A 26521-nucleotide genomic window follows, 5' to 3' on the forward strand; every position below is an offset into this window, starting at 1 on the left:
GCTATTCGTCTACGCACCCAGGACCCTATTCATGCACTCATCATCGTTTCTACTTACGTCCCCTAATGACCCCCAATATATACATCCCAGCGTATTTAGGGATTACTCGACCATAGCAAATTCTTTCAAAGATTCTTGATTGGATCATTAAATGAGTCTTGTTTTCATCAGGAAACTGTATGGGTTCTGTGGGATGTAATTTAAAAAGATAAAAGACATTTATTCATGACGCTCACAAACACGTACGTACATGTACACAAGAAAAGAACAAACAAAAACAGAGAACAGAACATTAAGTGTGCATCACAAAATGGACCCAACTCAGCATGGTGCTAGCTGGAAGCCAGCGCTGGTCTTCCGTAGGGCCCATTTCGGACTAGGATTAATGAAAACGAAATGAAATTTTAGGATGGGAGATGAGAATTTCTGTGGCATACTGCCTGTGATTTTTCTGTATAGTTATGTATGTAGTAGGCTTTGTTCATTTTAGAATATACCTAGATACCCTTCATGAATAACGGAAGTTAAAATTCATTGTTTTGACGACCGGTCTGACCTAGCGCGTAGTGACCCTGCCTGCTAAGCCGCGGTCCTGGGTTCGTATCCCGGTAAGGACATTGATTTGTGTGATGAGCACATATATTTTGTTCCTGAGTCATGGATGTTTTTTTAAGTATATAAGTAGGTATTTGTATATTATATATATCGTTGTCTGAGTACCCGCAACACAAGCCTTCTCGAGCTTACCGTGGGACTCAGTCAATCTGTGTAAGAATGTCCTATAATATTTATTTATTTAGGGAAATGTAAGAGCGACTCAAATGGCCAAATTACATCAATTTTGAATGATAACGCTATACTAACATAGTGTTTTAGCAATAGGAAGACGAGTTTGAAAAACATGTTTTGTATTACGTTCATTGAAACACCCTGTATGGAGTAACGCATTATAAAATATAAAAACTTATAGTAGTGGCTTTTTTTGACTAAAAATATTATGCCAGACGAGAGTAACCTTCATGAATCATTTCTAATAACAACCAGTAATCCAATCAATCAGTAAAGCTATATCGTAATCCTGCAAAGGATTCATGTAGGAGGTGTAAGCACTAATTGCTCGCCCTTAGAGTTGGTCAAAAGGCGCCTAGCCTTATCAGAGATAACATACACTGGAGAAATTTCGTCGGGTACCACGGCGGGCGTGTGGTCTAGTAGTAAAGACGTTGGCCGCGTAAGCTGAAGACCCGGGTTCGATTCCCGGCTCGGCCACCAGTGGGCCTTACCGTTTTTTCTTTCGTGCATGATATCTATTTACAATTTATAACAACCAGTAAGTTTGAAATAAATATACACCAAAGTGATCATCAAAAATCTTTTATAGCATTAAATGTAATGAAGTATCTCGAGTATCTCAAATATATTCTGATTTAATGGAAGGAGCAGGCCCTGCTTACACAAGCAGAATGTAATGCATAAAAAGGATATTTCAACCCTTAATGTATTAACCACACACAGTCACAGTTTCGTTTTCTTTCAACCCCTTATTTGCCAAGAGTGGCACTGAAGCTTTAGTAGTTTCATGTGTTCTGCCTACCCCTTTATGGGATACAGGCGTGATTGTATGTATGTTGTATGTATGTATGTATTAATCATTTGGATTTATGTAGCTATATCTGTGTATTTTTCTACGTCGTTGCAAAGGCAATAAGTATATGGACCGCCCTCAGAGCATAGCATATCTATAATAAATAATAGAGAGCGGATAAGGCACCGGCGGACATGTCTGGGTGGCTAGCCGAATGGCACAATCGCTCACGAAACGAAGCGCTAGTAGATATCTATCTCTATCGCGCTTGTGTATTGGCGCGACAGAGCCAGCGGCGTATCGCTTTCGTTTGGCGTCGGAGAAATGCCATTCGGCTACGGGGCCAGTTGTTAGCTCTTTGAGAATACAGTTATCGTTGCGTGTAGGCGGTATGACATGACTCGTTGGGGCCCATTCTCGAAGCTACAAGTTACAATTTACAAGTGGTAGCCAATGTCTAATATGACAAGTTGGAAAGAGACTTCCACTTGTAACTTGTAACTTTCAGTTTTGAGAAATGTGGGTCGTTCGCGTGTATAGATAGATAGATTTATTTATTTCTCCTTGAAAATAACATGGTATTTAACAATTAAAGGTGTCTCAAAATAACATGAATTCACAAAAAGATCGTCAGATTGTAAAACATAATCAAAATTCATTAATATTTGTAAAATAACTACTTAACTAAACACACAACAATCGGGCAATAACTATATTACGCAATAGCCCAATAGGAGCGTCCATCTACAAGTTTAGTATACATACATACATACATACAATCACGCCTGTATCCCATAAAGGGGTAGGCAGAACACATGAAACTACTAAAGCTTCAGTGCCACTCTTGGCAAATAAGGGGTTGAAAGAAAACGAAACTGTGACATTGCAGTGACAGGTTGCCAGCCTCTCGCCTACGCCACAATTTAACCCATATCCCACAGTCGCCTTCTACGACACCCACGGGAAGAAAGGGGGTGGTGAAATTCTTAACCCGTCATCACACAGGCTATATGTAGTTTCAAAAACTTGCGACACGCGTATTCTAAAAAAATCGCCCGGCATGTACTATCTCTTTTCTTCCTATATCTGTGTTCCGCACACACTCAAAAAGCGACTATCATGAAACATTTAAAATGCAAATATAGCGAGAATTAAGCACGGATCCTTCCTGGACCAATTTACCATTACAAAGTGATGACGCCACCGATCTTGCAGATTACAGTTTAATGCTCCCTTAAATTGATTTTGTGGGAAAGGTTCCGTGGAAATAAAAAGTCGAGACCTATTCGGCTTACTGAAATATTAAGAATCAAGCGTAAATATGAATCAACTATTTTATTTTATTATTTGTGTCCCACTGCTGGGCAAAGGCTTCCCTCTCTTTCTTCCACGCGTCTCGGTTTAAGGCCATGTTTGTCCAATCTTTTCGAAAGACGTCAAGATTGTGCCGCCATCTGCTTCGCGGTCTGCCGTCACGCCGCACTATGTAACTGGGACAAGCTTGCGGAGAAGCGGACGAAATGGCGTAAGTGCATGAGAGATGGTCGGAAGTTCATCGATGAGACCTGGTTTGAGGCATTTGCAGACAAAAGGGAAAGAAGGCATCGTAGCGAAACGTCGCAATCGGTTACAAACTTCCCTTATCACCTATGTCGCAAAGTATGTTGCTCTCACATAGGTCTATTTGGCCACTAAAATCGATCATTTTCGCACATTTTTTTTTTAATACTACGTCGGTGGCAAACAAGCATACGGCCCGCCTGATGTAAAGCGGTCACCGTAACCTATGGACGCCTGCAACTCAAACAGTGTCACAAGCGCGTTGCCACCCTATTAGAAACTTGTACACTCCCTTTCACATTGAACCATAAAGTATAAACCAAAAATAGACTCTAAGGCCAGTAAGTGACTAAGATAGACTCGAAGAAATAGCGATGGAGTCCACCAAAGAAGTTAGCCGACATAAGCTGAAGGCCCAGGTGCGATCCCCGGCTCGGCTACCAGTGGACTAAAATCATGGAATTTCACGAGAATCGGTTGAAAATTGCGACCTTGCGAATTGAGGAGAACTTCCGGACGTAGAAACAGCAAATTGAGCTAAACCCTACGCTATCGTGCCTGTCAATAATAAATCAAGTTAGCATTTTAAATTTTCAAATAGGTCTCTTTTTGCTCCGTTTTTGGTAATAGATTTGCGTAATCTAGGCTTTTGCTTTTAATACTTCTTTATTTGTTTTGTCTGCGTTTGCTTTACAAATGGAACCATTAGGTTAATTAAATAGTAGACCTAAATGTTTATAAAAAAAACGTTGCTTTTAAGCTGTGTTTGTGTTTATAAATGGATATGGTACAGACAAACACAATACCTATATTTTCTCAAACATGGTATGAAATATTGATGTTATGTGCCTTAAAATTGGCAGCGAAGTATGACGTTGCAGGTGCGGCTAGGACGATTGATAGATAATGGAATTTCATACAAACCTTGCAGGCCAAGGCCGGCAAAGTCCTCTTTTTTAATTTCCAAACACAGATAATGGTGACATAACATCCAGGTATTTAGCCAATTAAAAAAAAACTATAAGGGGCTTTATAGACGTGCCGACTGCAACTGGTACGGGCCCTAGACAATATTTGATTTTGGGTGCGTTTTCATACAAAAAAAATTTTTTTCGTTTTTTTTTTGATTTTTTTTTTAACTTTTTGTTTTTTTATAAGCGTATACGGGGCTTCAAATGGGAACGAAAATTCGATTATTTTTGCGCTACGACGCACCGTTTAGGAGATACAGCCATCCAAAGTTACTATTTTCAGTAGAGATTGTATTGTACCCTAATTATGATAATTTAACTTTAACTTTGACATGTAAAATTGTTAATTTTATGAATAAATGAATATGAATATGAATATGACTTTATTTATTTCATACCATGTTTGAGAAAAGCACTACCTATACATACCTCGGCGGGAAATGGGGTTGCCCGCCTCAGACCTGTCTATATGTCTTCGGCCGGCAACCCCCTTTGTCCCGACCTCTGTAGTAATGTACTATTAATTCATACGAAAACTAGTGGTAACTATAATTTTCATATGAATTAATAAATATAAGCGCCACCTTTCTAAATTGTTGCATATTATTGCGTAATATTTTTATTAATATTAGTTGTACAACTCCAAAGGATCAAGACTATTAAATTGTACTCGATTAAAAGCTCTAAAGGGTCGAAGCAGTTACATACGAGTAGGTTTCGTGTTAGTTTTTACTCTGGATCGTACCTATTTGTGCACTATATCTTTAGTACGGTCACATATTAATAAATAGTTACGTACAGTGAAGTGCAAAATATGTATTGAAAGATCCATCTCATTAATATGGTACTTACCTATACGCTCTTATCGTATAAGTAATGAGATCTGAGTGATCTGACATATTTTTAATTAAGTAAGATGACTGTGTTTACCCACTCATATTTTTACGCTTGAATGTACCAAGACATTAACTTATTAAGCGTAAACAAAATAAAATTCAACCTATAAAACCCCACACAAAAGCCTTACAACTCCAAAAATGGACCACTTTTCATTAACCACTCAAACAAATCACAATACCTAAATCGTAAAATTTCAACGACTTAGGGATAGTTGCAAACACAGAATAACAGAGACATTAACGTCACAAAGTCTATGGAAATTCCCATACAAAAAATTTGGAGCGCTAAGGGTCAGTTGCACCGAACCGTCTGTCACCGTTAAAGCATTCGTTAAATTTTATTGTATGGACAGTTCCATAGGCGTCTGCTGCGTGACGATGTGTCTGTCAAATGTGGTTGATGCAACTGGCCCTAAATTCGGTAATAAACGGTTTGTCGCAAACTCCATAATAAAACGAACTTACCGTAGAGTTTCGGTGGCGGGAACTTAGATCGCGAGCGGTAGGACGGGCGGAAACGCGTGCGGTGCCGACCGCGGCTGAAACAATCTGACTTCGTCCGCCCGCCCTGTGCCATACGCCAGTCGATGAAGGATAGGAAGGCCTATGCCTATGAAAATTAATTAATTAGTATGTATTTCACCACAGATATAAAAAAGGAAGTATTTATTTATGGTCAGAGCTGGCTCTGACTATTTATTTGTAAGTAAGGTAGCAGATTCCAATTTGATAGTCTGCTTGACGTTTTGATAGTCTGTTTTTTGGTGCAGCACTGTAAACTTGCATGTGATTTATAAAAAAATATAAATTATTGACATAGTTACACGCTACTGTAAAGTGTAAATGAATGCATTTCTGGATCGCCCCATCTGCATCGGCCCCAAATGCAATCAACAAAACAAGGTGATAAACCTTGTTTTTTATCATGTCCGCTTTTCTACTGCATGTATTCAGGGGGCCGATTTTTGAGTCTCACTGTCACTAAAATACCGGTTGAAAACGGTGGATTGCCTATTATTTTCAGTGACAATTTTCTGAATTCGAACGCCGTGAGACTCAAAAATCGGCCCCCTGAAACGAAAAAAGAAATATATTAAGTTGCGGAAGAAGCTGAGGAAATCAGCTACATATTTCCATGGCCATTTTAAAAAATCACACTAATTACGAAATTTATACTTTCTCCCCAAACTTCTATCATCTATGTTTTACAGTCAATCTGACATATCAGGGCCACTTTTTTTTTCAAAGTTGTCCACCCCACTTTTTTGGACTTGGAAATTTTTATGTGGTTTCCACTCAGAGTCGCAGAAAAAATGTCCCAAGGTTTTTTTCCTATTCTTTTACCATTTTTTCATAGATTTTGTAACGGTAACGGAATGGAAGGTTTGGAAAATGTATGGAAATCTTAAGACATTTTTTTTCTCCTATCAGGATTGAAAGACCTCGCAATTCTGAGTATGAATCGCGTAAAAAATACCCATGTTACAAAAAAGTGGGGTTGAAACACAGACAACTTTGAAAAAAATGGCCCTCAGTTTATCGAAACCACCTCGTTGACTAAACTATTTGCGCACGTACCCAGATTGTGGTTAAAACGCTGATGAAAAAGGGGTGGAATGAAAGACGGAAGAGAACTTCGCAAAGAAACTAGATAAAAGGGTGGAATCTATTTTATTTTCCTTCATGATGACGGGAAAGGTTTTCTATGTATTTTAAAGCATATAAAACCCCCCAAAAATACTCAAATTCTAGTACACTTGAGTTCACTTTGTGGAAATCGGATTAAAATATTAGGACAGTATTTTACAATGAAACGTTTTAATCAAATTTTCGGTGAATGAAGACCGGTATTTTTAGCGAAAACCCTAAATTCCTGTACTTATACGAAATTGGGCTTAAAATATTTTTCAGCGGAACATATTTTTATTTTTTCCCCTCACTACCTCGGAAACATGTGTTTTATCCTTTCCCATGTGTTTTGTGTTTATACCAGCGGGTAAAAACGCATTTTGTTCACTAGCGGATAAAGTAATTTGACCTAGAATATAGTCAAATTTTCAGATTTAAAATTGATAAATGGGGGTGAATCTAGGGATGAAGATGATTTACCGCTACTGGAAGCAGCGATAAACGCGTTTTTTGCGTACTTTCCTCGCTACCTTTTTTTACCCACTGGTATTAAATGACAAAACACGTGTTTCCGAGCTAGTGAGGGGAAAAAGTTTTTTGTTACACACGGGTGCAAAATGTACCTATTTTACTTCTCGTGTGTTTAAAACTCGTCAAGTTCAGGATTATATTCTCGAACCACTCGCTTCGCTCGTTCAACTACTTATAGAATCCATATAGAATCCTTTGCTTGCTTGTTTTTCGATTTCACACTCGGCGTTAAAATACTACTTTGCACCCTTGTAACATAACAAATAACTATTAAAGTACCTACTTAAGCAGCTGCTTAACGTTGTATTTGAGAAACAGTCGCGTTTAGTTTCACAGTCATGCGAACAAAAATATCTGAGCACGCATTTAATGAGCATAAGAATAACTTGTTTTACTTATTAAAAAGTAGAATCGGTGCCCGATTGATATTCCGAAATAAAAAACGCCGATTTTCGGTACGCCGACAACGATTCGCCGACGTCTGTTTTGGCCGAATAACGATTGGAAGATTATCATTTCACATAATATTCGTTCGTAAACGGAGTCAGTAGGCAGAAATTTGATACGCCGATTTACTTTTCGACGAACAATCATTTAGTAATTGTAAAAATTGGCCGACACAAAATTGGTCGAAACACAATAGGTCGAGTGATCATTTGGTATTTTTAGGGTTCCGTAGTCAACTAGGAACCCTTATAGTTCGCCATGTCTGTCTGTCCGTCCGTCCGTCCGTCCGCGGATAATCTCAGTAACCGTTAGTACTACAAAGCTGAAATTTGGTACCAATATGTACATCAATCACGCCAACAAAGTGCAAAAATAAAAAATGGAAAAAAAATGTTTTATTATGGTACTCCCCCTACATGTAAAGTGGGGGCTGATTTTTTTTTTCATTCCAACCCCAACGTGTGATATATTGTTGGATAGGTATTTAAAAATGAATAAGTCGCTCCTAAAGGAAAAAAAGTGAGTCCCCCCCCCTCTAACTTTTGAACCATATGTTAAAAAAATATGAAAATAATCACAAAAGTAGAACTTTATAAAGACTTTCTAGGAAAATTATTTTGAACTTGATAGGTTCAGTAGTTTTTGAGAAAAATACGGAAAACTACGGAACCCTACACTGAGCGTGGCCCGACACGCTCTTGGCCGGTTTTTTTTGGTGAGTTGGCTGGAGCCTGGAACTTGCGTACAAAGTGTTCTGCGGATTCAAGAATCTTTGTTAGATCGTTTGTAAGAGTAATTCACATTTATTTCATTTACTTATTTATATTAATCATCATGTTCTGATTCTAAGGATTAATTTTAGTAAATTATGTATTGTTGTTTTCAACTCACCAAATTTTTTACCGAACATAATGTTGCCAGTATATGTAAATTATTACCGCAACGAAAAGAATTTCACATTATACATTGTTCAAGACCCCCCCCCCCCCCCCCCCACTTTCTTCCCGTGGGTTTCGTAGAAGTCGACTGTGGGGTATGGGTTAAATTGTGGCACTGTCATTGCAATGTCACAATCTGGATTTCTTTTAACCCTTTTTTGCCAAGAGTGGCACTGAAACTTAAGAGTTCATGTGCTCTACCTACCCCTTTATGGGCTACAGGCGTGATTATATGTATGTATGTATGTATGTAAGAAAAAAAAGTGTCTATAAGTGCGCAATTTTTTTACAACAGCGATAAGTCATTCATTCGAAAATATTTTAACAATGTATAAAATGTGAAACGTTATTCGACTAAACGTGGCCTAAACGAAAATATTACTTTGCTAAATATAAAATGTCCAATAATAGTTCGGATAATTTGCACAGAAGCGAACTGAACTGTATGCGAATCAAGATTCTACGTAACGTTATTCGACCAAAAGTGACAGCGATAGTTTGATTATTCGGCTAAATGGCATTCGGCGAATCGTTGTCGGCGAATCAATAATCGGCTAAAAAATTGTCGGAGAATCATTAGGTAGCCCAAATTTAAATCAAATCCATCAATTTATTCAACATTTGTGATTCAAAATCATAATTTGTAAGTAATTTCTACCAGCCAGCTTAAGACATCAAGTTAAAATTTGTATGAAATTACTTGGTCTCTTGTGGATAAAATGCAATTTTGCTATCTGTTTTCGAATAATAAAGAGAGCCTTTACCAGTTGGTGTGGTGAAAACTTACTTACCAACTTCAGCAAGTTTTCCAGTAGGTTTCTAGCGAATTATTAATTACTTACTTATGAAAGTTACGTTACGCAGGGAATTATAAGAAAATCCTTGCTTGATAAATTAGGAAGGCGGTAACAGTGGTAAGACATCAATTATGAATACGTTAAGTAAGTAGGTACTACACTACTTAAGGCGAACTTTGCGGAAATCGATACATATTATATGCATATTGTGGACGTTGATAATAGTTATTTGTTTTACAAGGGGGCAAAGTTGTTTTTTAACCGCACGTGCCAATATTGATACCCGAGCAAGCGAAAAATTCCAATATTGAACCGCGAGCGTAGCGAGTGGTTCAAAAGTGGAATCTTGAGCGTCGCGAGGGTTTCAAGGCACGAAGGTTAAACAAACTTTGCCACCGAGTGAAACACAATTTTTTTCACCGCACCAACACGAACAAAATACTAACTATAAAATCTTTAATTAAATCCATCAATTTATTCAGTACTTATGATTCAAAATCATCATTTATAGGTATATTCTAACAGCCAGCTTAAGACATAAGACAAAGCAGAATATCAAAAAAATCAAAACGATCCGACACAGATAAAAATAATAACAATCTGTGTTGAAAAAATCATTGCTCTATCTTCAAAAACCAGGGAGGAAATAGTCGAGAGCGTTTGTATGGAGAATTGACCCCTACCGTATCGTCTTAAAACATTATTATTGTTTTCTGAAACGAGCCGAAAGGCGAGGCGACGAGTGTTGCTCTCATTATGCACCAGTCACTATAAATAATTATGTCCTCGTACAAAGTCCTATAAAAAGCTAGACGAAAAGAACCCGCTACTTAATTACTATAAAATGTCCGCGAAAGAAATCGTGAAGGATTAGTATTATTTATAGTCACAGTAATCCGGACGTTTCCGAATTTCATGTTGCGCCGACTTTTATTACTTAAGACTAAAACAATGTATATGACATTTATCGGATCTCTTTATTTGACATCACAAATCACAAATTTGGCGACCCTCAACGCATTTGCGCTACTTTACTCATCATGGTTTGTTGCACTCGCTGATAAAAGACAGAAGCGATGCCGAGGTGTTTCAACACCAACAAACATCATCTGCAAACTTTTCTTGTAAGTCCAGGGAGGCAATTTTTGAATCTCGCAAACGGGATTTTGTCGCTAAAATACCGGTTGAAAACGGTGACTTATTGCTTATCATTTTCAGTGACAGTTTTCTGAATTCGAACGCGTGAAACTCTAAAATCGGCCCCCAGCCCTTGGTTAGACTATATCGGTCTCACATTGGTCTGTTAAGTCATCAGAAGATTTATGGTGTAACACCATAAATGTAATGATTATCAGTTTATCATCCATACTATATTATTATAAAAGGGAAAGTGTGTGTCTGTTTGTTTGTCAAGTCTTTTACGGCGAAACGGAGCGACGCGAACTGATGTGATTTGTTTTAAGTGGAAATAGTTGAAGGGATGGAGTGTGACATATTTATTGTTATTATTTACTTATTTATTTTATTTATTTGGATAGTGACATAGGCTACTTTTATCTATTTCTAACGCGAGCGAAGCCGCGGGAAAAAGCTAGTTAGTCATAATTCTGAAACCTTTAACGTTTCAAGGATTTTGTTGAAGTTATCCGTAAGACAGTTTAGTTTTATGTTTTATGGGAATCCTGAATTTTGTAAACAAAATTGTGAACAATCAATGCACTCTACGACTTCAAAACTGAGATAAAATGCAAAAATTTTACAAGTTTCATAATTATAAACATTTTGCGTTGGCTTCTGTTTTGAAAACGTCCTATTATAGATAGATAGATCTATTTATTATCTATTAATGCCCTAGTTTCATTCCATGACCTTTGAAAGCCTAGCTAAGGACTCAACTACTTATCCTATACTTAGGGAAGGGTACTACTTTTCATTAGATTGGGATGCCATTTTGCGATTGCTATATCATTGCTATATCTAATATGACATTTAGAGACTTCATACATCAGGGGAAAACTACATTTTATAGACATTTCACCGAAATGCGACTAAGAAAATGTCAAAAAGTGGTGAAATAATATTTCGAAGAAATAGGTACTTACAGTAAACTGCTAAATTGGATGGAGATATTATAATGAATTTATTAATAATGTCGCCGTGCATGTGCACTGTACAAGTCAACGTTTATACCATCCATCTCCGGATTGAAAATACCGATTGAAAAATAAAAATAAAATAAAAATTTGTTTGTTAAAAGAAATTACATAAAACTGTACAACTATATCCGTGGTCCCACACTAGGGGAGGCCTGTGTCGTGGTGACCGATCTACAGGAATTTCTACATTTATATTTAGGGGTAGGTATCTTATTTACCTACTTACCTTATTTACCTTATCAAGCGATAGTTTTGTATTGAATATCTAACATAATACCTTACCTACTTACTCGTAACATTGCCGCTTTTTCTGCAAGTAGGTAAATGGACAAAAACCTACAAGTATTTCTTTGTTTTTCTAAATTTTCCTTATACATACTAATATTATAAATGGGAAAGTGTGTGTGTCTGTTTGTTTGTCCGTCTTTCACGGCAAAAGAGAGCGACGAATTGACGTGATTTTTTAAGTGGAGATAGTTGAAGGGATGGTGAGTGACATAGGATACTAGGATACTATTGATCTCTTTCTAACCCCCCCCCCCCCCCACTTGGTTGAAATGGGGGGGTGGAAGTTTGTATGGAGCATTCCGCGATTCTCGAATTTAACGCAAGCGAAGCCGCGGGAAAAAGCTAGTTTATAATAAAAGCCATGTACGTAGTTCTGTTGCTACACCGTACCAGATACCCGGGTCTCTTTTAAAACTTCCTCGCTCGTTTGTTAGTCCGCTAATTGTCCGGCTTACAGCTAATGCTAGGGCAATCAGATTAGCGCAGTTTATCGCTTCGCTACAGTGCCTACAGTGGTGGACGTGGTGTCTTATTTATATTGTTAGGTACCTAAGTAAATACCTATCAAATATAACATGTAGCGCGGCTATAGTCCGTATGGCAGTAGTTTTTCTTTTATAGGGAGTACCTACCTAACAGTCAATATCAAGTTTTTTTGGTACTATAAAAGCGAATCAGAATAAGCTAAGCAGCTATACCTACAATATAATTATAATTATGTACTTATACTTAGATACATGCAAATTTAAAAGTCGAAAATTAACTTTCCATTTTTAAATTCCGTCTAAGCCTACAAATACAGACGTTTCTCCTTGTCAAAAAAGTTTTTTCAGTACAAATGCAGATGGTGCATTTTTTACGCACTAGTGCGAGAAGTGGTTCATTATAATCATTATGTGTCAGGTCGAAACTTCGGAGGGCCATCTGTACTGAAAAACGTGCGAAAAGAAATTACGTAACTCGTGTCGATTTAAAACACTCCCTTCGGTCGTGTTTTAATGTATCGCCACTCGTTTCGGGCTTCCTTTTTACGCACTTGTATCGTAATGTATTATTACAGTAGGTACAGATGGTGCTTGCTGTACCTACGCACTAGTGCGAGAAGTTGTTTATTTCTTGTCAAGTGGAAACTTCAAAGGCCATACATATAATGTACTATCAGCTGGAAAAGTGCATGGAGAAATTATGAATGAATTCATTGATAAATTCGCCATGCACTTTTGCAGCTGATAGTACCTACTTAAAAACGTCGTACGACACTCGTTCGAAGAGGGAATTCTTAACCCGTGTCGATTTAAACATAGATATTTAATACACTCCCGTTTTCGGTCGTGTTTTAATTTAAATCCGTAATAAATTACACATCTGATAGAAAAAGTGACCAAGGCCTCCAGTGCCTGAGGCCTGGAATCGAACCAGCGTACTCTACAATCGCGGCAGATGCTTGTTTCCGCTCGCCCTCCCAGGTCACAGCTGCTGAGATCGAAAATATCTCTCATATGAGTAATCTATACAAGGACTCGTAGCGCCCTCTGTGTTTTAATTTATCTCCACTCTTTTCGAATTTCCTCTTTTCTACACTTATATCGTAATGTACTACTTACTACACTTTACGCACATACATAGCGCATAGGTATCTACCAGCTATGTAATTTGCTTACTGAAGCATATTTCAAGGGTAACAAGCTTCCTCGAACCTAATTCGATTGTATCTTCCAAGCGGTTAGCCTCCATGTTTTGGGTCCATTAGCTGTCCCGCATTACGGCAAATATTGCCCCAACATTGCCCTAATTTCGGCAGGTAGACCCGCACTAAGTTCATTAAACTTGGGATTTGCCAAGTCACATATACTCTGTCAAACAAGTCTGTCAGTAAATAAGAACAAAGAAAACTATATGCATCCTTTTCTTTAGGGTGCTAGAGAAAAGGATACCTATAGTTTTCTTTGTTCTTATTTAGTGACAGACTTGTTTGACAGAGTATAAGTACCAAACTGCTTATAAAGTGGAGGTAGATGCTTAGAAGTATCATGGTAATTGGGAAATAGTTCGAACTGATGGAAAAAGTGGATACCGTCATTAAAAGAACTTATATTAAAGTAGCTTCAACTTGCGACTTAGTTTGCGTGGAATACTGCTAAATATTCATTATTGAAAAAACTACTTACTACATGTCGGATATAAAAAAAACCATATGCACTGACCAAATTTCATTGAAATCAGTTCAGTGGCTTATTTTAAGCGCCTGAAGTTTTTGTACAGCAGCAATCATAATTGTTTTATATTAAGTGCAATATTTTATATATTGGGTTGGTAAGAAAGTAATGAGCGATCGATTGAATTCCACATAAAATTTTTGAGAGAGTTTTAGAATCTTCTATGGTCGAAAGTATATAAAGGGCGAGTCGCACAGTTTCTCGTCAGTCATTCACTAGCTGTCGCCGAGCTAATATAAGGAAGAAAATGGACGAATTAAAAGTGCATGTAAGGCATTGCTTACTATATGAATATCAGTCTGGCCATTCAGCCGCCGAAGCAGTGCGTAATATATGTCAGCGTGTTGCTCCTGAAGTTGTGTCCTTGTGTCTGAGGCCACGGCGAAACGATGGTTACAGCGGTTTCGTAGTGGCGACTTTTCATTATCAGATCAACCTAAGTCTGGTCATGGTCAACCGGTGAAGATTGATGTAGCCAAATTAAAAACCTTAATTGAAGGAGATCCGAGGCTAACGAGTCGTACTCTTGCTACCGAGTTAGGCTGCTCTCATGTCACCATAGAAACACATTTACACGAGTTGGGAAAAAACTACAAATACAGTGTTTGGATACCGCACGAACTTGATAGAGATCAACTAAACCGCCGTGCCGAAATCTGCATACAACTTCTGTCTTTTCGCCGCACATTCAACTGGTTGGACCACTGGAGATGAAAAATGGGTCTTATATATAAATCACACACGCAAACGTCAGTGGCTAGCTCCAAACGAAAAAGGAATAGAGGCACCAAAAACAGAGCCTCACCCGAAAAAAGTTATGCTGTCCGTTTGGTGGGATATTCATGGTATTATTCACTGGGAACTCCTACCAAGTGGAATGACTGTTACCGCATCAGTATACTGTAATCAGCTTGAAAATTTAAACCAAAAAATCTGTCAGAATCGTCCACAGCATGCTAAAGTTTTTTTCTTACACGACAATGCTCGCCCACACATTGCAAAAGTGACTCGGCTAAAGCTATTGGAGCTAGGTTGGAAAGTGATACCTCATCAGGGCCGGATTAAGGGTAGAGCGAGTGGAGCGGCCGCTCTAGGCGCCGAATGGTAAGGGGGCGCCAAAATCGTCATTGCGTGGGCGCACACATAGCCCAAAATGGCGAGAGGAGCCGGAAATTAATTTTATTCAGATATTGAAAATCTAGATTTGTGATTGTGATTCTGATTAAGATTATCTGAAAAGTTGCACCACAATGCCACCATGTACAACATTCATATAAGGTGGCAGCTGTTGCTACTGTTGCTATAGGGCGCCGCGAAAGATGTTTCTAGCTCTTAATGAACCACGTTGTTGCGAGGCCGAACGACAAAGATAATGTTACGTGTCGCTATCCAAACGATCAGTGTTTATCCGCAATTCAAAGTGGAGTTCCTCTTAAAGCCCAATGCGTAAAACGTCTCACAGAGGCGCAATTTTGTATGAGTCAAAGGATCGTAAGCGTGATGATAAACGCACTTCTAATAACCCAAATGTAAATACCCCAAAATATGCCAAAGGCCGAATAACATGAGATGATTAACCTATTTAATTCAAAGCTTTGCTCTTCTGCAGTTCGGCAATTAGAGTCGAACTTCTCGACTTCTCAATGTCTGTCCAAGTTGCTGCAATTTGCTTTTCTCTCCCATGCCTTGCCTTGCCCCTGTCTGGCAACTCATGATGTCACTGAAATTAAACGTTTATAATAACTTCTTCCTTGTTTCCTCAATGCCGAGGATCGTGACCACAAGTAGCGTATCACCATTGAACGCGGTCATAAGCCATGTGACTGACTGGACGCGGTGCATGGTATACGCTGCCGCCACTTTCTTCATACAGTCAGACCATCTCTAACGAGCCCCACACAAATTCGCCAATTTATGCAATTCGTGATCTCATAATATGTCCGGATAATCTATGGGCCACTTCTGGCATATTTTGGAAAGCCGTGTGGTGATATTCAGTTCTTGCAAAATATAGATGTCAGTTCTTCTGGCATTCCAAGTTAGCAGTCTTCGCCAGCACCACATCTCAAGAGCTTCAATGTTAGCCACGTCAAAGCTATTCAAGGTCCAAGTTTTGGCATCATACACAAATTTAATATCGAGATTATAGACAAGACAAGAATTCGAACCAATCCCACTTTAGTGTTACGTGTGATTCCTCTGTTCTTTCAAATCTTGTCGAGGTTATTAGGCATAGCAGTCTCCGCTATACCGGCTTTACGGTGTATGCCGTCAGTGCCACCACCGTCGCAGTTTATTAACGACCGACGAACGAAGGTACATGAACGCACTGACTTTTTCGTACTGCGCTTTCGCTTTTAAATAACACGAGGCTGTCAAAACTAGCCAAAATCTCTGCCAGCTTACGTTGGAACGAGAGGTTAGATCGCTTTATCTCGTCCCAATTTATGACCGCCGTTCGGCACCGTCCCCACCGCCTCGCGATGAGACCGGACCGGGCAGAAGGTAGAATGTTGCATTTCCCTTCAGTTCGTACTTTACATTCGGAACTCGAGACTCTCGAGTACCTGTCATTTTTTTCTCGTCTCGAATGAAGCCGAAATTCTCGAGAATTCTCGAGTTCGAGACTCTCGAGCAGAAACCCTACCCTGAACTAAAGCTCAAATCTGACTGTTATCAGTTTGGTTTCTTGGTCTGCCAGAGTTTGGTCTTTGGCCTCTTTTGTTTCATCACAGCCATTTGTTCTTATCCTAGTGAACTCCTCAATGAACACGCCGCACAGGAAAGCATTAACCTCGCGTACGTTTGTCCTATGAAAGACAGAAGCTTTTATAGAATCAAGCCCCCCCCCCCATAAATAATAGGAAAAATTTTCGCGCTCGCTACGTTCGCGCTTACAATTTCTGCCGATCCACATACATGTGAAATATTTTAGTTACCTAGCTAGTCAAATGGTTTTGACGTTTTAGATGAGCACAGCGAATCTATGAGCATTTTGGCATCGAACCCCCCAAAAAAGGTTAAACAAGGGGGCGCCAAAACTATATCTCGCTCTACCCTGATCGAGTGCGCGGGCCGGCGCTGTACCTCATCCACCGTACTCTCCAGACTTGGCACCTACGGATTACGCATTGTTCAGATCGCTAAGCAATGCCTTGAATGAAAAAAAGTTCGATGATCAAGCCCATCTACGACAGTACATAGCTGAGATTTTTGAATCTAAACCTAAGAACTTCTTCGCCGATGCTATTCATTCTTTACCAGAACGATGGAGACAAGTAGTAGATAACGAAGGCCGTTATATTTTTGATAAATGATTAAAATAATAAATTAAATAAAAATTACAATATTGGTTATGATTCGCTCATTACTTTCTTACCAACCCAATAGTATTTTTTTTTATCTAGCCTATAATGGTGTCCCACTGCTGGGCAAAGGCCTCTCCCCTTAACCTTCATGACTCCCGGTTTAGTGCCTCTTCCGGCCAGTTGGTGAGGAAGGTGTCTAGGTCATCCCTCCATCTTCTTCTGGGCCTGCCGCGTCCGCGCTCTATTTGTGGCACCCACTTGGTGGCTCCACTAGCCCATCTGTCAGGATGCATGCGGCAGACGTGACCAGCCCAGTCCCATTTGAGCCTGGCAGTCCTCTCGCCGACGTCGGCAATGCGGGTTTTTGAACGCAGCGTGGTGTTCCGGATACGATCGGTCCTCTTCACACCTAGAATACTACGCTCAATAGCCCGTTGGCCCGTTGGTTTTATATTAAACTAAGTAAATCGTTGCGCATGAATGTACAGGAAACTTAGAAAGTTTGCACTTGTAATCAAGAAAAAAAGCTTCATGACTTCTACAAAGTCGTCAAGAACTTATTGTAGGGAAGGTTACCCTTCACTGACCTTAGTTTTCTTAATTTTAAAACTAAAAGGGACTTAACCGCGTAAAGACTTACATTTATATTTGGCACGACGTTTCAAACATCACGTTATGTTCGTGGTCAGGGGTAGACTGGCGAGGAATTTTATTGCTTAGTTTTCTTTTTCTTCAGTCTCTTCTTTAGAATTCCTCCAGTGATAATGACAGACATTGATAGACCTTGACCCGACAGCAAATTTCACCTCGCAATTCTCGCATTTACATATCCTGACTACAACAAAAACAAATAGCAATTTGAAACCTCATTGCATACATAATAAAGTCTATAATTTTTATAAATTATCAGACACTGCGTCGACGATGGTCCGTTCTAAAGTCGTTTCAGCCTTTGTGTACAAACATCCATGACGCCGCCTCAAAGAACATAAACAGTTTAAATTTAGAATCTGCTAGCAATAGACGCTAACACATTTAATATCGTTTTTTTAATAAACTAAATTGGCGTCTAATAATGTCACTGCGATTTTCAAATTTCCTGTCAATTTTGTAGTGCGTAATAATATGTTATAGTTTTTAATTCTGGATAATTCTGGTCTTCTTGGTGTGATTTTGTACTGTGAAATGGACGACTTGGTTGGTGCTTTGGATTCAACGTACTCAGCTGCAAGAAACGCTTTGGTTCGATCTTGGGATATACCAGGCGGTTGGCTGTATAGCGTCCGAAGATCCATATTTTACGGTAAGAAAAATACGTACCTGATCACTACTCAGGTATTCCTATAACAAACATGACAGACCCACGTTATTTTCGTTTATAACATTAGCTAACTTTATTGTTATTGTGGATTGTGTATAAATTTAATTTACAGTTATGTCACAAAATACCACTATTACTATCCAGACTATCCCTTAAATATCGACTGAATACCTAATCACGACAAAAACGAGAGCCTTTAGCTAACTACCCACTAAAAGAGTTAAATAGATAGGTATTCATTACGGGTGATTACGGGTACCTTGGTTCCGTTTGCTAGGCTAACATTGTATTGTATTTACTGAAGTAACTTAATTTCCAGTTCAATACGAAGAAAATTAACCATGCTAAGCTTACTGCGGAATTCTAATACCGAACAACCTGTCCTCTACATAAATTGGTTTCCTTCTTCACCAGGTACTGGTAAAATTTTCAAAGGCAGAGTAGATATTGATTAGAAACAAACCTGCATTTTGGTATTGTCACTGATTGATGGACTGAGTTTGCATATTTGTGTTGACATTATTTCATCATTATTTAAATTATAAGGTATTGCGAACGCATCCATACAGTTTTATTACTGGCAACATCGTCGGTTTGTTTGACGTTTTAAGCTTTGATGTTGTTGTACTTGAGTGTCAAGCAGCGGCAGTGACAGTAAATAAAATATGACGTTGTCATTGATAGAATAAAAAGAATAAAAAAATGGCCGCGATTGGAATGTGCGAAACCCCCGGTTGCAAATCTATTGCACAATTACAATGCCCGACGTGTATTAAACTTGGTATTCAGGGCTCGTTCTTCTGCAATCAGGACTGTTTCAAGAAATCTTGGAAAACGCACAAAGTCATCCATTCGTTGGCGAGTGAGTTGAAATTTTGAGGTTATGTTACGGTGTTAGGTTACGTTTAGTTTGTGATACTATTTTGTTTTAGAGGGCGAGTCGACAGATGGCTCGAAGGTCGAGTACAATCCTTGGCCGTCATACAATTTCTCTGGGAAGTTGAGGCCGTACCCTCCGGGGGCCAAGCGGACGGTGCCACCGCATATAGGTCGCCCGGACTACGCTGACCACCCGACCGGTTTCCCCGCGTCTGAGAACGCCGCGAAGGGCTCCGGACAGATAAAAGTGCTGGACGATGAGGAGATCGAGGGTATGCGCGTCGCCTGCCGCTTGGGAAGAGAAGTGTTGGATGAAGCTGCAAAGTAAGACAATGACATGTTATTGTTGTGAATTGGACTCTGATCCTTAACCATTGTCTTGTAGTGTTCTAATTGTAACGTCTGCTATGATATGATAACCACTATCATTCTAACAATGTATTTTTTTTTATAATAAACTGATTTATCATATTCATAGGCTCAATGATGGTAGTTAAAATATAGTTCAAAGATTTATTAAATGAATATTTATTAATCACGTCATTATAAAAGTCCCTTCACATAATTCTTTTTTGGCTATGTTGAATAACTGAAGACATCATTATCTTTATAAACATTTCAGCTGAGCCGTGTTAAAATGACCTCTCACACTTGAATTTACAGAGCTTGTGCAGTTGGTGTGACAACCGATGAGATTGACCGTGTGGTCCATGAGGCCTGTATCGAAAGAGAATGCTATCCCAGCCCGCTCAACTACCACAACTTCCCAAACAGCTGTTGCACTTCTGTTAATGAAGTTATCTGCCATGGGATACCAGATACCCGTCCGTTGGAGGTAGGTTTTGTTCATGTAAAGTCAAATTAAGTAGTTTTTGTCAAAATTACAGCCTACGTGCATACATACCTAATGTATGCTACAATCATAGGATGTAATTTGATCTGTTAACATTTTACGTGTCCTCCATATTCAAGTCTTAGTGCTTAGTTTGGAATTACTGATGGTGATTGCTAATAAATAGTTAAAGTACTTATAAGAGTGCATAGTCATACCTCTTCATAATGTAATTACCTTACCTTATTTAATTACAATACAATACAATACAATACAAATATTCTTTATTGTTCACCAATATAACAAGATTACATCACATAACTTTAATTAACTATGGTAGACAACAGGCGGTCTTATCGCTAAAGAGCGATCTCTTCCAGACAACCTTTGGGTAGTGGAGACAAGACACAAAAAACAACTGATTTGAGTAGGTGATGCAGTGAGTGATAGAAAACGTCAAATAACCTTAATACTAATAAACATACATAAATAGGAATTAAAATAAACCTAAATATACCGTACATATATAAATACTATAACAATACAGCTACGAATGTATGTATGTTAATTACCTTAATGGCAAAAATGTAATTATGTAAAGTTCTGCTTGAAAATGTACCTATGTAGATATTTTTTGGCAAATAAACGATTTGTAATTGATTGTGATTGATTATGATGTGCCTGAAAAGTATGCAAAGCTATATATGAATAAAACTGACAAAGTGGCTTGCAATTTGCAAAGCAATTGACAAAGTGGGACGTTTTCCCATGCACACTCACACAAGAGGATTTTTTGACTTCTTTTAATGTACAATATTTCAGGATGGTGATGTCTGCAATGTTGATGTAACAGTTTACCACCGAGGCTTCCATGGAGATCTCAACGAATCTTTCTTCGTAGGCAACGTCCCTGAATCAACTCGTAAACTGGTTCAAGTGACCTATGAGTGCCTCATGAAGGCGATAGACATTGTGAAGCCCGGCGAGAAGTACCGGGAGATCGGGAATGTTATACAGAAGCATGCGCAGGCCAACGGGTTCAGCGTGGTTAGGAGTTATTGTGGACATGGGATACATAGGCTGTTCCATACTGCTCCTAATGTTCCACATTATGCCAGTAAGTAAAATTTAAGTATCTTTTGTTGAATATACTTATGTAATATTTGGCTTAAAAACAAAAAAGTAATAAATAAGAATAAATAAATATGGTTACAATTACATGGATAAATATTTAGATGCTGGTTTTTCTTAGAACCCTTAGAAATATATTCATCATCATTATCCTTGCTATCTCAGCATTTTACCACGACTCATGTGATTCTGGAGCCACAATATTCTAATTTTTATTATTTTCATTATAATGTTTACTAGAATTTATAAAACGTTGGAAGTTACTTGGGTCACTATCGAATGTACCTAATCGCTAAACGACCATTTCAGTTAGATGACATAAAAGTTAAATATACGGTTAGCATAGAGTCAATTCAACTGCGACGACATAAAAGTATAATACACACTCAGCAAAGCGTCAATTTAGCTGAATAACTACGAATTAGAATGGACAAGTAGTTAAACGTCTGGAAATATAAATAGTCCTTATGATTAGAATACCCAATAAGCCGAAAGTGATATAAGTTGATTGACATGAACACAGAACGAGTTAGTATCATAACGTCATGAAATGTCTGAAGTAAAATAATTAGTGTACAGTGTGAATTAGAATTTGTTTGTCATATTTAATTATGAAGACGTCACACAATCCAGACGTTTTGCTTCATGGGTATTTTGCGTTGCAAACGTTTTGCTACCGGACCATTTAGCGTTAATGTCAATTAAGTAATAAAGATATTCGAAGATAAAGAAGTTTTGCTGCTAGCTCATTTTAAATTGTAACATTATGAGTTCCAGACGTTTTGCTAAATAGGCATTTAGCATTAATGTCTATGTGGTCACAACGACATAATACAATCCAGACGTTTCAGCTGTTGTTTAGGGATAAGGTAAATTTGATAGTGACCCAGAGTTACTTGAACTTTTTGTTAACAGTTTGAGAATTTAACAAGATTTTTTCTTAGTATTTTTATTAACTTACTGATAATGAATTGTAATCTTCCAGAAAATAAAGCAGTAGGTGTAATGAAGCCGGGGCACTGCTTCACAATCGAGCCCATGATCAATGAGGGCAGCTGGCGCGACGAACAGTGGCCGGACCATTGGACCGCCGTCACCGCTGACGGCTCGCGCTCCGCTCAGGTAAATATAAATAAACCACGCATATCAAGAGCTCTAAACCAAGCATCGCAATCGGCAATGCAGCATCGCTTCACGGTTCTTCTTCTTCTAACTTAAGAGCTGTGCTCTTGTCGGTGGAGCAATCTCCAACTCGTGCGGTCTTCTGCCAACTCCTTCACCTTCTGATACGACATGACCTGAACCTTTTCTTTAATTTGGGTGAAATAGTTTCTCCTAGGTCTTCCTCTTCCCCTCTTTCCTTCTACTTTTCCTTCTACGATGTTTTTGAGAAACAGGTCGTGTCGTAGCAGATGTCCAACCAGTACGCCTCTTCTGTTTTCTATTGTCTTTAATATATTTCTTTTTTCTTTAATCCTATCTAGAACTTTAACGTTTGATATTTTTTCTGTCCAACTAATCCCTTCCATTCTCCGCCAGCACCACATCTCGAAGCTTTCCAATCTCTCTCTATCTCTTTTCGTCATTGTCCACGTTTCACAGGCGTATAAGGCGATGCTCCAGATATAGGATTTAACGCTTCACGGTTAGTATTCCAAAAATACGCACTAAGCGTTTCGCAACATTTATTTTGCGAACCGCCAAGGAGTGGAATGCTCTGCCTCTGTGTTTCCACATGAGTACAATCCTCTCTTTAAAGCAAGAGTAAATAGGTATCTCATAGGTAAGCGTGCTCCACCGTAGACCGCATCATCACTTACCATCAGGTGTGATCGTGGTCAAACGTCTACCTATTCATACTAAAAAAAAAGCCAAGTATATTATGACTCAGTAGTAGTCCGGCAGCGGCGACGCGATCGGTATTTGGCTCTCTCGCACGCGAAACGGCAGCGCCACGCAGCGCGGTGCGTACTGACGCGACCGGCATCATCCGGTTTCGCATGTACTCATGCACCTCGCTGCGAGCGAGCGCTACTCAAGGACAAACCGTGGAAAATTTGTTAGAAGAATTATTACTGGTTTTATACTGTGACGTTACTTGCTTTAACACTTTCACAGTACATAATGTAGTTCCACAAGTCCATGCACCATTATATGGGTCACTAAGGGCCAGTTGCATCAACCACATTTGACAGACACATCATCGTCACGCAGCAGACGACTATGGAACTTCCCATACAATAAAATTTAACGAACGCTTTAACGGTTACAGACGGTTTGATGCAACCGGCCCTAAGGATCATTATGTACCTACTGGGTTTGTTAAGTCTGTGAAAGACAAAAATGACATTTTATTCACTATAGTATAAAATAGATCTTTCATTGGAAATATTTCCAATTTTAATTTGAATTTATTTCTATGATTGATTGCGATTAATTAGATCTGTTAGAGTTAATTATTTCTAATATAAAATGTTATCTTATCGTTTTAGCAATTGAGAAAGCAATCTACTGTTTACCTGATTGCTGTTTCATATTACTTTAAAATACAGAAGAAACGCATTTTTAACCGACTTCAAAAAAGGAGGAGGTTCTCAATTCGACTGAATGTTTTTTTTTTTTGTATGTATGTTACTCGATATCTCCGAGAATCGTGGACCGATTTTCAAAAATTTTTTTTTTTTGATCGAACGGGTATACCCCCGAGATGGTCCCATTGGCACCAAGTCGGGGTCTGATGATGGGATCTTGGAGAAATCGAGGGAACTCTTCAAATGTTATAGGCACATGTAATGTTTTTAGTGTATTTCTCAAAGGTACACCAGTATTTACGCCTGATGGTAATAATTTTATGTGGCTGAGCTGATGATGGAAGGTCAACTCCTCAATGGTTAGGAGTTAAAGGATAATTCTTTCACTACTGTACATATATTCGGACTGATACATATAATACCACTAGGAACCACTAAAAATCAACAAATAAATTAACTTTTTAACAAAAAATTAAACCGCCTTCAAAAAAAGCATGTTACAAAACACGGAGAAACTAAAAAGCCAAAAATAATAATTATACCTTCGAATTCAGATTTCTTATCGGATTGCAATAATCTAAACATCCAAATTATAAACAAATCAATTATTTTTGGAGTCGGGGCCAGCCTGCGTATGGTTGGGTGGGACAAACAGGAAATAGCAAGGCGACGAACAGGTCTGGTACCGACTACAAAAATAATTGATTTGTTTATAATTTGGATGTTTAGATTATTGCAATCCGATAAGAAATCTGAATTCGAAGGTATAATTATTATTTCTGGCTTTTTAGTTTCTCCGTGTTTTGTAACACGCTTTTTTTGAAGGCGGTTTTTTTCAATAAATTTCATTATACTCTGTTATGTCTCGCTCCAAAAATGTTTTTTTTTTCTAACCTACAGACATAAAACTTACATCCCAAGAGGGCAAAGCAATTTTAATCCCTCAAGTTTCAATCCCACTCTTACCAATTAAGGGGTTGCAGAAGAATTGAGGGTTTTTTTCTAACACATCGTTTTTTCTTTTCCAGTTTGAACAAACGCTCCTAGTAACAGAGACGGGCTGCGACATCCTCACCGCCCGCGGCGCGGGCCGGCCCTGGTTCCTGGACCAGCTACAGAAACTCAACGCCAACTCTTAGTCTATACACGCCAGTTCTGAAACTCAGTACGTCTACTGTCGATTTTGATTAATTAAACCTGAAACCCATCGTACAGTAAACGGTCATAACGTATCCCCATCAGTTTTTCCTCTTCGTAGAGCGTTGTCTCTTTCTTGTTTATGTGACGTTAATTGTCTCTTTCCAAAGACCGAGGTGCATTCTTTATGGCCGTTTACTGTAAGGTGTAGAGGGGCCATTTTTTCAAAGTTGTCCACCCCACTTTTTTTTGGATTTGAATTTTTTTATGTGGTTTCCACTCAGAATCGCGAGCTCTTTCAATTCTAATAGGAGAAAAAAAATGTCCCAAGGTTTATTCCCCATTCCGTTACCATTTTTTCATACATTTTGTATGGCGGTAACGGAATGGAAGGCTCGAAAAAATGTATGTAAATCTTGGGACATTTTTTTCTCCTATCAGGATCGAAAGTCCTCGCGATTCTGAGTATGAATCGCGTAAAAAATACCCATGTTACAAGAAACGTGGGGTGGACAACTTTGAAAAAAATGGCCCACAGCTGTGCCTGCTCGTTCACTGAAAAGGTCGCTCCCACAGGTCCAAATAGTACGATTTCTGAAGTGTACTAGTTCGTTATTCTAGTACATTTAGTACAGTGGTAGAGAGCGAGAGACATCAGCATCTGGCGTACAGTAACGCTCGCTCGTACTAGCCGAGAGCAGATCGGCCGTTTTCGCGCGGTCTCGGTCCGAATCAGTAGGTTCTTTGCTCCCATTCTCTTGAGCGAGGTAGGTACTAAATGTACTAAAGAGCAGAATCATTTGGGAATAGTTCGGTCTAGTACATTGGAGAGAATCGTCTATTTTGTACTATTAGTACATGTACTACACAAGCCTAGTAAGGTGCGTTTCTGCAGGCCTAGCACATGATTGCCGCGATTATATCGCGACCGATATATGTCCCTCTTTCTAATTTTATTCATGACATACCTAAGGATGGGTTGTCTATGTCGCTGCGAGTATATCGCGCCAATTATAGGGTGAATAAGCATTTTATGGGTGACCTCGCTCCATTGTAGGCCACGTCTTCGCCTCGGCCAGTCTGTAGCCATGAGTAAGCCCATTTATACTAAAAAAAATTGTATTTAAATAGACATTTGTAACCTTACCACGAATTTTACACTGTTATTGACATGTTCGTTTTGCCTTAGGTACTTTTTATCAAAGAGGATCGAGTATTATAGAGAGTTACTGTCGAAGTAAAATGTGTAATCACAGTGCATATACTGCCATCTCTTGACACAGGCTTAAAACTTTTGAACCTCAGTTTTGACAATTTGGCCCATATTCTTAGCTTAAAATGTGTTAAAATGTCAAATGTTAATAT

At 38.7% G+C, this 26521-nt stretch overlaps 1 protein-coding gene across 2 annotated transcripts; it reads left to right on the top strand.

Moving 5' to 3' along the window:
• Nucleotides 1-18335: 18335 nt before the first annotated feature.
• On the top strand, nt 18336-25383 carry LOC125242760 (methionine aminopeptidase 1). Of its 2 annotated transcripts, none has more exons than XM_048151693.1 (6): nt 18336-18628; nt 19579-19849; nt 20189-20360; nt 21180-21474; nt 22474-22610; nt 25048-25383. In XM_048151693.1, exons 1-6 carry the CDS (start codon nt 18511-18513, stop codon nt 25156-25158), a joined length of 1104 nt encoding a protein of 367 aa, XP_048007650.1. In that variant the 5' UTR covers nt 18336-18510; the 3' UTR covers nt 25159-25383. The 2 variants fall into 2 exon arrangements, with proteins under 2 accessions (XP_048007650.1, XP_048007649.1); XM_048151692.1 differs by lacking the exon at nt 18336-18628 and adding an exon at nt 19299-19508.
• Nucleotides 25384-26521: the final 1138 nt, after the last annotated feature.

Source organism: Leguminivora glycinivorella, chromosome 3 (genome assembly GCF_023078275.1).
Source record: "Leguminivora glycinivorella isolate SPB_JAAS2020 chromosome 3, LegGlyc_1.1, whole genome shotgun sequence".
In the NCBI taxonomy this organism is placed as follows: domain Eukaryota; kingdom Metazoa; phylum Arthropoda; class Insecta; order Lepidoptera; family Tortricidae; genus Leguminivora; species Leguminivora glycinivorella.

Bases quoted from the DNA above. Each gene is read 5' to 3' on its own strand.
- LOC125242760 (XM_048151692.1), top strand. From the start codon at position 19,349: ATGGCCGCGATTGGAATGTGCGAAACCCCCGGTTGCAAATCTATTGCA. The intron at 19,509-19,578 runs GTGAGTTGAAAT...ATTTTGTTTTAG, and splicing joins AGTCATCCATTCGTTGGCGA to AGGGCGAGTCGACAGATGGC. The intron at 21,475-22,473 runs GTAAGTAAAATT...GTAATCTTCCAG, and splicing joins TAATGTTCCACATTATGCCA to AAAATAAAGCAGTAGGTGTA.